General features: G+C 37.5%; 1 protein-coding gene across 1 annotated transcript; it reads right to left on the bottom strand.

Moving 5' to 3' along the window:
• Positions 1–1,567: 1,567 nt before the first annotated feature.
• natd1 (protein NATD1) lies at positions 1,568–6,805 on the bottom strand. The gene is made up of 3 exons (XM_084744968.1): positions 6,611–6,805; positions 4,559–4,677; positions 1,568–3,396 (listed from the first exon to the last, which is right to left on the bottom strand). The coding sequence occupies exons 1-3, from the start codon at positions 6,708–6,710 to the stop codon at positions 3,280–3,282; spliced, it is 336 nt and encodes a 111-aa protein (XP_084601094.1). The 5' UTR covers positions 6,711–6,805; the 3' UTR covers positions 1,568–3,279.
• Between the last annotated feature and the right edge of the window lie 5,556 nt (positions 6,806–12,361).

Genomic DNA, 12,361 nt, shown 5'->3' on the forward strand with positions numbered 1-12,361 from the left:
TTTCTTAAACAAATAACTTATTCAACATGTTAAATATATACATTTTTCAATCATGCAAGAAAAGAACACTGAGAAAAATCTAAATCTAAATGTATTATATGTTTTGCAAATAAAAAAAACATATCAGTGCAAATTAGTAAACATATAAACTGATACTTATATATCCATGATATCAGGCCAATATATCGGTTGCATTCTGGTGGAAAGATACTGAATCCTTCATGGATATTGCAAAGGTCCAGTGTGTAAGATTTTTGGGGCTATATTGATGGGATATGTCAGAAATGGAATATAATACTCATAAATATGATTGCATTAGTGTATTATCACTTGAAAATAAGAATCATTGTGTTTTCATCACCATAGATTGAGCTGTTTGTATTTACAGAGGCTGCGGGTTGTCTTCCATGAAGTCTGCCATGTTGGACCGCCATGTTTCTACAGTGGCCCAAAATAGACAAAGCCAACACTGGCTGTAGATGCAGCCTTCTGCATTTTGCATAGGTTTTGCAGCCACCATGGCTTCTCCTACATGTTTGGGAGGGAAGAATGAGATGCGGTGTTTGCAATCTGTAAGCACCATTAAGATACCACTAAATCCTACACACTGGTCTTTTAAGGTATCAAAAACGGTCAAGATTGATGTTGGAATCTCTAGTCAGATCCTTAGGTTTGTTCACTTATTCCTGGTCCAAATAGTTCCTGAATGAAATGCATTCACTTTAGAGTATATTTTATTTGTTAGCCATAGTTTTTCAAATAAAAAGGTAAAGTTATATTCCTTGAGGTTGGATATTAAACAGGCACTGATATCAATGACCTGTCCTAGTCCTTTATTAGTTAGGTTTTTGTTCAGCCAAATTAATCAAATTTAAGTATATTTAGTCTAAAGATACTTAAATCAGCTTGTGAAATAAGTATCATGTGCAGGCAGCTAAAACCACAAGAATGGATGACCTCAGTATACACAGTGTTAGCTATGGCCTGGTTGCAGACATAAAATTGTGGGAAGATGGTCAAATGTGATGACTGAGGTACTATATGTCTTTGCAGCACTTCAGTGAGGTGAGGAAAGTTCTTCTGGGTCTTCTTCAGTAAGCAGGAGATGTTTTGTAGTGTGATGAGACATGGGGACTCCAGGTATCTTTTGGACCTATTAGAAGAATGTTTGCCTCTACATTGTTAACAGCACACAAATCAAAGTACTGATCATTTTTTAGTACATTAAATTACAATGTCCACCAATGTCGTTCACAATATCATCACCAGATGGCGCCAAAACTGAGTTTGAAAAACTATTCCCTTCTTTCTAGAAATTGCTGCTGTTTATTACAGGATGTTAAGTTGTGGTTATAAAAGAGATTATAAACCTCAAGTTTCCAATACATACATACAAATAGCTCATCTTCTCACAGATAGTATTATTAATTTGTAGGTCATATAGAGGCATCAGTCATAAACTGAGACCGTTTCATAACAAGTTAAAAACGCCTTGAAGTAGCTTAAAAGTCAGCTCCATGTGCATCATTTTCCTCTGTTTTGTTAGAAATACATACATTCACATTAATAATGTGATGAGTACTTGATTTATTTATTATAGACAACAAGAATGGAAAAAAGTCTCGAGCACAAAACAGTATGACAAATATTGGTACATTTTGACACATTTGGTAGAGCCACATGCTCAAAACCTCCATTCCAGAAAACACACAAATATAAACAAACACACACACAAAAAGAAATGAAACACCTTGACTAACCTGGCCTATCAATACAGTAGGTGTGTGTCACCTAAAGGAAAGTTTTACAAAGGATGCAATTACCTCGAAGTGATTTAAGCAGATGAAGAGTCTGCTGTGAATGTTGATGTACATCCTGCCAGAGTGTGTTGAGTAACCTGAGGTATTTTTTGCCTCAACACTTCAGATTGTCTTCAGCAAAAGCTCCCCAAGAGCCAAAGAAAGGGAAACCACAGTAAACTTTATTTTTCAGTAAAAGGTTTCTCTATAATGACCTTTATCATTTTGATATGAGCTGGCAAACAAAGCCTTATGGGTAAAAGAGAAAACAAACAAACAAAACAGATCCAATGACTTTTGCGCTTCAGCCATCCAGTGTTATTTTCCTTAAGGACAAAACAAAGGACGTTGGACACCACAGAATGTAAATGCCCTGAATATAGTAGTACTGTTTTTGAAATGCTGGTTTGAGTGGAGATATTTATCTGTATCCACACTGAGGTGTTGTACCACACAGAGACAAGCTTCAGACCCAATTTATCACGTGTGTGTCTAACATTTAACACATACGATGGAGAAAATGATGAGTTTTGTCTTGGGGCTTGTTTAGGATTGCACCTCCAGAGTTAGATATCCTCAGTTTGTGTTCTTTGGTTTACAAGTCCCTGCATCTTTGACTAATCAATTCAGAAATCCAATAATGGACAGTAAATTTCTGTTACTGGAAGCAAGTTGATACAGTAACAAGTTGAGAATTCTGGAATATAAATGTCTTCAAAACAGAGGTTATATTTTTAAAAAATGAGCCTCCACCCACCAAATTTATGCCTATGCTTAAAAAGAAAAAACCTCTTCTGAGTAGCTTGGTGTTTCAAAGATGCATTTGCAATCTACTACATTAGCCGTTCAGCCCTAGAAACTCAATTTCATAAGAGAGGAGTGGAAAACCAATTGAAAAAAATAGACACAAGCAAAGCATAGAATATCAAAAGGGGGTTGAACTATAAAAGTCATCACAGTTTGAGCATCAGTGAAACCGTCAGCTTCCATCCAAACGATCATGGAGAGAGACGCCTGGGTTGGTCATCTTGTAGCGTCGCTTCATAACCAGTCCAAAGGAGGACAGAATATTTGCAACATAAGATTTGACTCGCATCTGTTCTCTTTTCATGTCTAACCCTTGTTTCCAGTCAGTGACAGGTTTATATCCTGAAGATTTCTGTCTGAGGTAACGGGCTTCAGCTTTGGTTAGTTTATTTGCTCATGGTTTTACATGTCGTGACCAGCTGATTCACTTCCTGTTTGTGGGTGTGTATCCCCCGGTTATGGACATAAATGACCCGTCAAACCCAGCGTTCAGCTCACGGATGTCTTTGCCGTGAGATCAGTTGTCCCTGGAGTCACTCAAAGTCATGTTTAACAATGCCTGGAAGGTCCTTTCTTGTATATCAGCCTGTAACTCCAAAGCATGCTGCCGCACAGTATTTATCCCCCGGGAGTCTCTTTCTCCTTCTCTTCTCTGTTGGAGCACCACTCGGGGTCATTGATAAATATGTTCAAAGTACTGAGGCTGAGGATTCTCTTTGACGTATTTCTGAATGTACCAGCAGGTCAAGTGGGCTTTCAGATCCTCTTCCACCACAAAATCCATGGCTGCCTGCCATCACAGAAGCATAAAACCACATCTAAATTGTTCTGACAGGCATTTTATCCGACAGTATTTTGCATAAAAACTTTGGTCATTCATTTTTACCAGTATTGTACCTTCAGAGTTAAATTACAAGAGGTGTGCCTGATAAAAGTTGCAGAATCACTGGTTAAGTAATCTAAATAAGGTACTCTTTTGGCAGCTAGTTAGTAGTTTGATTTGGGTTCATGAATGCACAATGCCACATATAAAGGAAATGAATCATGCCTAGTAGAAAAACTAACTTCTCCAACGACAATGCTACAGCTACACTGTCCTCCTTTTACTGTTTGCCCATTTCAAGTTAAGTGGAGTTAAATTTAATGTAAAATAGTCACCAAATGAATAATGGTCTGTTTATGACTTCCAATAAATCATTAATAATCTTTTAAATGGAGCGGATGTTCATATCAGTTAAATTGAGCAATATTTTAATGGAGTCTGGCAGGCAGTAAGACAGGCAGTCACTGAATTCAAACTCCAGAGTGTTTATTTTTGGCGCAGTGGGCTTTTGTTTTCAGGATAACAGGCTTAGCTTTAAACTGACAGACAACTGACAGTTAAACAGCCAATCAACTTACAGTGCAGGACTCGTTGTCCCTTGTTATTGTCAAATTACAATGTTGCACTCATCTTCCTGCAGTGTTCCTGCAGCCTGCCTGAGCCTCCTCAAGTCTGCAGAAGACGGGGGGAGTGGAAACAACTCTCTCCAACTATAGACTGTATATTAAACAGGGATTCAACCTATTCAACACACCTTTTATGGCTTTAACTCACTATTTGGACTGCAGTGCTCATTTATGGGTGCACAATTATTACATATTGCTCCTTTAAGTAATCTACATAAGGTATGCATTTCATAATAAATTAAGTCATTTATATGTTTTTTTAACGTCAGAAATTTGAAAATGTACAATCTATGTCCCAAATGTAGATAATAAAAGGTTGAAAGTAAAAAATGCTTATTTTCCATTTACAACTCACACTGTTTCACTATGCATGTGAACATACTCAAAATGTAATGGTAAAAATATTACAAAGTGGGCCTTTAAGGAAAGAACAGAAAGAGAAACTCCCTCCCTTCTCTTAAGATTGACTGATGAAAAAACAAAACAGTCTTTATGAGTTTTACCTTGGCCAGGTGCTTGGCTATTCCTCTCCCTCTGTAAGCATCTGGAACTTCGGTGTGTTGCAAGTCCACTGTCTTCTTCCCAACGTATTCATACAGAAGAACTGCACGATCGTGAGATCCTGAGGGCAGACAGAAGTCAAAGCTCTCAGTTGTGTTAAGTTTGCCTACACCCTTTACAGAGAGCAGCTCAACACCACCTTGCTAGGGAATACTAATAATACTTGCATGCAATTGTCAGTGTTTAAAGGGACAGTTCACCCCAAAATCAAAAGCACATATTTTTCCTGGAGCCTGTAGCGGCTTTTATCCATCTAAATTATTTTGGTGGAAGGTGCAGAGTTTTGGAGATATTCGCCTAAGAGATGTCTGCCGTCTCTCCAGTATTGTGGGATTACTATTCATGGGCGCTCGGCTTGTGGTGCTCAAAACATCAGAAAAAAAAGGAAAAAAGGAAAAAAAAACATATGAAAAATTCAAAACCAGCATCCAAAAATCATGATTTGGTTACTCAAGATGATCCACAGACCTTGTTGTGAGAAGTTTCTTGTCAGAACAACTTTCTCTCTGCAGTAAAATCTACCAGAACTACTTTGGAATCTGTGAGAAAGAAGTTCCAACATGAAACTCCTATAAATGAAACATGCCTTTCATTTATAGGACTGGGGATGATGGGCAGCAAAGGGCTACAGATGGGAGTTGAACAGAGGACAGCCTCAGTACATGGGGCAAACTGAGCCACTTAACCACTGAAAAGAGACACTAGTTTTGAAACAAACATATGAACTGCTGATCTAGATGGATAAAATAGCACTAAAGGCTACTAAAGGCTAGGAAATATGCATTTTTGATTTGGGGTAGAATTGTCCATTTAAGGGTAAACCTAATGTAGCAGATTCATAAAAAAAATTGCTATCTCTGACAATCAGCAACCACCAAAAACTTTCCATCTACATCATACCAGCAACACAATCTTACGGATCTCTACAGCCAATATCTCCAAAACTCAGCAACTCATGCCAAAATAATCTAGATGAATACAAGCCACTATAACCCAAAGGAGGTAGTTACTGATTTGGAGTGAACTGTCCCTGAGTGTAAGTGCGGAGGATAAGATATATAGATAAAGATAAAGTTGCAGTAGCAGTTTGCAGTCCACATGAAATACTGCAACAAGGGTGACTAATCTGACCTCAAAACAAAAGGGTCACTGTTTGATACCACGTGATGAGGTGGCCCAGTCAATAGCCTAAAACTTCAGGAAAACAATGCATCACCTAGTCAGGCACAGACAAGCGCTTGTGGGAAACAATAGTGTAGCTTAGGAGGAGAGAGACAAAGATTGATAAAGATCTTCATTCAAGGAAGAATGACCTCCAGCTTTTACTGCAAACACATCTCACAGCTGTAATGTACAAGATAAATATTTCACACAAAACATTAAATGGCACTGATCTGGACATATACACATATTAAACACACCAAAACACATGTGTGCCTATTTTAGTTAGACAAAACTAAAGAAAAAAGTTAATCCAAAAATAAAGGGCAATCAGTTGTAAAGAAGATGAAGTGTCACAACCAAAATAAAGGTCTGACTAACAGAACACGATGTATTTTTTAATCAAGGAATTTGGTGGATGATTAGTGTTTTATACATAACTTATAAAGGTCGGGGAGAGGAAGCAGTCTTTTACAAGGCAACTTCAGTGATCAGAAAACTGATGTTGAGGAATGTCAATTGTGAGTGGATGCTAATGAAGGTTGCTATTTCAGGAAAGGAACGAAGAAAATGTTTTGGCCGTGCCCTAAAACAAGCTGATGAAGTTACAAGTTATGGCACCGTCGTCTGTTGAGCTCCTGACACTAACTGATAACGTAATAAAGACGTGAAACTCCGTCTATGTGACACTGATAATAATGTCTCTGTTTCTGAAATGGCAGCTGGAGTTATCAATGAGGGCACGACGACGATACTGGCAGCGAGGAAAGCTACAGCAACATCTGAGCTAATGTTAGCTCGCTAGCATGCTAATGTTTACATGTTGAACTCACCGTTCAGCCTTATAACAAATTGCCGACGCTTTTTGTCGTGTTCAACCTGGATCTGAGCGCTGGTCGCGTCAAAAGCAGCTACCTGTGCGGCCTGTGCCATAATAGCTGGCTACAATTATCGGTGGTGGCTATGCTACTCTACAGCGGTGCTAACCAGAAATGGCTACATGAAATAATGCACGGTCAAAGCAAAACACTTCATCCAACGAAATCAGCTGTTAGGTCACGTGACACACAGCCAATCAATGCCGATGTTGTCAGAGAGGAGAAAACAGTGCAGGTAGATGCAAAGATAAAGATTACTGCGACCGATGTAACAGTAACGCAGAGTTATAGGAGAATACCAGAGCTTTCCCTGGATAGTTTTGACAGCACAATGGGCACAGTTTGCTTAAAGGGATAGTTCACCCAAAAATGAAAATTCAGTCATTATCTACTCACCTCCATGCCAGTTTTTAGTCCACAAAACACTTCTGGAGTTTCACAATAAAACAGCATTTCAGAAACAATGGAAGTTAATGGTGATCTGTTTTAAACATAAAAAAAACAACACAATGAAAACATAAAATGCTTCCAAACAGCTCATCTGGTGTAATCTCCTGTAAGTCTCCTAAAGCCTCAACATGCCAAATTGACTAAAAAGTCTTATTTACACCATGTTTTTAGCCTGAATCATCACTGTAGATACTTAGTGCAGAGCCACATTCACGTGCACATGCACACTGTCTGAACTGGGTGTGTGTGTTGTTATGGTGTGCAAGCAGCATGTCGAGACTTCAGAAGAATTGGATTATGTCAGACAAGCAGTAAGAATTTTTTTTTCACTTGTCACCATTCACTGACATTGTTTGGGAGATTCTGCAATGCTGTTTTCCTGTAAAACTCTAGAAGTGTTTTGTGGACTAACAAAATAAACCCAGTCAACAATCAGTATGAGGGTGAGTAGATAATGACTGGATTTTCATTTAGGGCTGAACTATCCCTTTAAGGCACAAAATTACAGTTTGAGAGAGGAAAGTGTCCACAGTGATTTAAATTTTATACCAAGATGAAATGAAAAAAAAAAGAATATTGTGAGAAATGACAGGACTTGACATGAAACACTCAGTTATAGATCATACATTCTCTCTGTGTACATTTCATTCTCCTGGCTCTATCTTTTGATAAAAGAATGATGATAGAAAATAACTTTCAAATGTGACCAGTGAACAGATACCAACAAGTGGGTCAAAATACTGAATTTTAATGGTAAAAAATAATAGCGATAATAATATCAAATAGAAGAAGCACTAAAATCTATTAATAAATTGTGTATCTTATTTGCCCAGTGTTGTAGGCCTGATAATGCACCGTGTGTGCTATAGTGACAGTGGTGGACAGTAGTGAAGTACATTTATTTGAGTACTGTACTTAAGTACATTTTTTGAGTATCTTTACTTTACTTGAGTATTTGTTTTTTTGGAAACTTATTACTTTCACTCCACTACATTTCAAAGACAAATATTGTACTTTTGACTCCACTACATTTCTAGGAAGGTTGTTGTTACTTTTCGACTGAGCTCTGAAGTCAGCTGTTGGTGTTTTTTCTTTTCTAAAATGCAATTGGTCACATGCTGTGTTCCTCACAAAAGGAAACCAATCACAGCAGCTCCTCTCAAATGGGATTGATGTAAAAGCAAAAATACGTCCAGGCGCTCTCTGTAACAAGAACAAGCAAACTCTCCCTCTTTCATGAGGCCCCTATGAGTGTTCCGTGTAGAACACTCATAGGGGCCTGTTGCACCAGGAAGGTCTAAGCCTTCCTCTGGCTGAACGCAACCTGTTCCCTTACAGGATGATGGTCAAAAGCGGGTTGCAAAAGGGTCTTAGGGTAAGATGGGACCTGCTCAGTGGTGGACAGTAGTGAAGTACATTTACTTGAGTACTGTACTGTATATACTGCCTCTGAGGACAGAAAGAAATCTCAGTTATTTAACAGACTTGGAGAACTCCTTACAGTCGACTTCAATCTAATTTTATGATGTGATTTTAATACAGTTACATCAGAAAATGACAATAGCTGTCCTTTTTGGTTTTGATTGTATTTCTATGCTGAAGTTTTTATAGGTGTTTCTATAGACTTTGTGTAGCAGACTGGTTCTACAAGCATCAGTGCATCATTAGATGGTTTCAGAGAGTTACAAGGTTCTGTAAATGTATCATGAAAACAATACAGCGTGTATTGATATTAGAAAATGTACTTTGTAATTTGTACTTTTGAATACTTAAGTATTTTTAAAAACATGTACTTTTGAATACTTAAGTATTTTTAAAAGCAAGAACTCTAGTACTTCAACTCAAGTAATATTTTGACTGAGCAACTTTCACTTGTAGTTGAGTAATATTTGACCAGGAGTATCTATACTTTGACTCAAGTACTGGGGTTGAGTACTTTGTCCACCACTGTATACTGACCAAGAAAGCTGAGTTAACTTGCTCGTGGAGCCGTGCCAGCACTGCCTACATGTGCCAGGATGCACTGTGCCTGAGCTTCTGACGCCTAAGCCCATGTTGTTATGTATCACCACCGCTAACCTATAGATTTTATTTTTGTTGGCCAAAACAAAGCTTTAAGTGACAAATACGCGGAGACTACAAATCTAGCTGAAATAGCCTGTACATCTTCTTGAACACCAATGACGTCACTATGACATCACTGGCAGCTAAAAGAACAACAGATTTTGCATTTGCATTGTATTGCTTCAATTGACTACATTTGCTATCAACACTGACTGGATATCCGCATCAAAGGTGCCAAATTTTCCCTGTAACTCAAGTAAAACAAAATTAAACTAGAAGAGGTCACTCAGGAGTGTGCAGAACCCCACCGGGCAACTGATGGTGAAGCACCTACTGCAATGCCACCACAACTGCCAGATGCAATCAGCGGAGATTTGCAAAGGTAGAGAGCTGAACATTCTGATGACCTTTGACCTTTACATAAATAAAAAAAATGTCATTATTTTATACTATTAGATATTTGTGTGTAATGTTGTCATTCATTACTTCAGTTCACTTTTGCTCCATTTGTGTGATAACTTATTTCTTAGTGTATAAAAAGTGTTTTTACAAGGAAAAGTGATGTATCTTATTTAGTTTTTGATAGTTCAGGTCAGGTCACACTCACAGATCCACAGTGACAGCTGTGTGTTGCTATGAGCAGATCAAATGCACAGTCAGCAGCCAAATCCTCCTCAGCTGGGTCTGAGACAAGTCATATGTTTCTCTCTATTACTGCTGTGGATTGTGCTCATGTTAAATTAAATCCTGTGTCTTTGTCTCAACTTTATAGACATTTGGTGAGTTGCTAGTCACTGTAGGCAGGAACATCAAGATCACTAAAATTACAGAGTAGTAATCCTGTTAAGCCGTTGGCCTAATCCTGCAAAACTCTAATGAAGTGTGTCAACTCTGCATGGGATTATGCGCGTGTGTGTTTAGTACGCTGTTGTATAGACCTGTTTCTAATTTTTTTTCTCTCTGTTTTTTGTCAAAGCAAGAGGGAGAGCACACCTCATTGATGGATAACAATATCAGCTAGAAGTAAAGCAGTCTCTTAATAGCGCTTTTTATTTATACTGCTGAAAATGATGTCCAAGAAACAAAGGTAAGTGAGCTTTATCTATCTTTTTCCAACCTTACAGAGAAAATTATTATTATTATCGCTGTGACCATAACATCTATAAAGAACACAAGTAACATTATAATGAAAAGGAACAGTGAGTATCTTCAGTTCTTTGTTCTCTGTAGTTGTGGTACCTTCTGAGTTTAAATGAAACTGTTTTGGAATTAAAAAAAAGGTTTCACAGCCTAGAGTGTTTTGTTGTGATGATTTACTTTTCTTCTCCTTCTTCAAAAAACAAATCTTTGAGTGTAAAAAAAAATGTATTTCCAAAATTGTTGAGTAAATTCATTAAAGTGAAAGTGAATAATGGTTAAAAATGTAATATTTTCTGCTGCAACTATTTAACTTTCAAGCACCCAAATAATGATAAATTGGTTCACAGCTCACTGTTAACAATCATTGGAATACAGAATTTTTCAGAGTTCAAATATTCAAGTAATACATGATCTCAACAACAGATTATAGGTTGGCAAAACTTGTTTCAGTTTATTTCAAGAGTTTGAGTTTGACACTTAAAATTTACATTTAATCAAGCCGTTATTTGCAGCTTTGTCTTTTTTGGGTTTTTTTTTAAACAGTCTACATGATGGTTTACTGGCAGTGAATTCTCTCTTTCTTGATATGAGAGAGATGGACTGGGTATAGATTAAAACATGTTTTAATCCTTGCTGTACACAGCCTCTGCATTACACTCACATGGCTGCCGAGTCACGTTAATGTTTCCTCGCACCGTTGGGGACTTTTTTGACTGGGGTGACCCAAGTGGGGCGCTGACTATACAAGAATGGCATGAAGTATGTGCACACACAGACGTATCTGCATGGACACATGCACATGCACACATTAATATACCATTTCTCATATCCACTTTATACTAAGTATCTTACAGTGTCTTACATTTGTGTGTTTACAATTTTTATTTAAACAATGAATGGTCATAGCAATCACTACACAACAGAGTGGCACCATAAAAATTTAATCTGATTATGAGGTGCCACTTGGGATGGCCAATTAGATTTTAGGGGTAGCCACCTACACACCGCCCCAAATGCACCCGGCACTAATTTACCACACATAAAATGATCCTCCAGCTCCTCCTCTGAAGGAATCTCAGCTTCCCAAGCAGGGTCACAGAAGCTGCTAGATAAAAGAAAAGACACTTTCTTGCAGCAGGTATCTGATGACCCATAATGATTTTGCTTTGCATTTTTAAAAGGCTAATTTGGGAAAGAGCTTGTTGTTTTCCCATACAGAAATGATCATTCATGACTTACTTGAATTTTGAACTTCTATTATTAAGCTGATTTTCTCATCCTTTGTAACACCCAGTAATAAGTAATAATTGCAGCTATTTTGAACTTGAACTTAATCGTGTTAACTAGAGCATCTTTTACAGAAGGAACAGAACAGAATATCATGAGTTCATGACAAAAGTAATTGCAGATTATCTCTTTGAATAACAGTCATCCCTGACCACGTTTGACAGCTACAGTAGTATTTCCATTAACTACATTCACAAGCTGTCCATTAGCTGCGTTGCACTGTAAAAATTAACTACTTTTTAACTTTAAAAAGTTTATGTTCATGCTGTCTGAAAACTTAGTTGACTGAATTTGAAAAGACAAGTTGAGGTAATTTTGTAATGATTCCAAAAAATAAACCTTTCCAGTCAAATAAACTTATTGTTACTATTGTATATATTATATTATGTATATATTAATTCCATTTTATTTGAGAAAACATGTTAAAGAAACTCATGCTATTAAGCTGAACCAACAATTCAGTCACACTGATGAGACACTGAGTGCAGCTGCTCCTGCAGGAGTTACTTTGTTCAAGATGTGAAACTGCTCCCAGTGAATCTATTCAATTTTAAGAATTCAATACTAACTATTTTACACAGTAGTTTTATCACTGTGAAAACAAACAAGCATGACTTATCTTAAAGAAACACACAGCAAGTTTCATATATGATTTCTGCATCAGAACTCTGACACAATGCATGCTGGGAAGTCTGCCAACATGCTGCTGGAATTTTCAAATCACAGGAAGTGCAACATTAGTGACCCCAACTAAATAATTGTTCT

The sequence above is a fragment of the Lutjanus erythropterus genome, chromosome 19 (assembly GCF_056507025.1).
Source record: "Lutjanus erythropterus isolate fLutEry1 chromosome 19, fLutEry1.hap2, whole genome shotgun sequence".
NCBI classification, from domain to species: Eukaryota; Metazoa; Chordata; class Actinopteri; order Lutjaniformes; family Lutjanidae; genus Lutjanus; species Lutjanus erythropterus.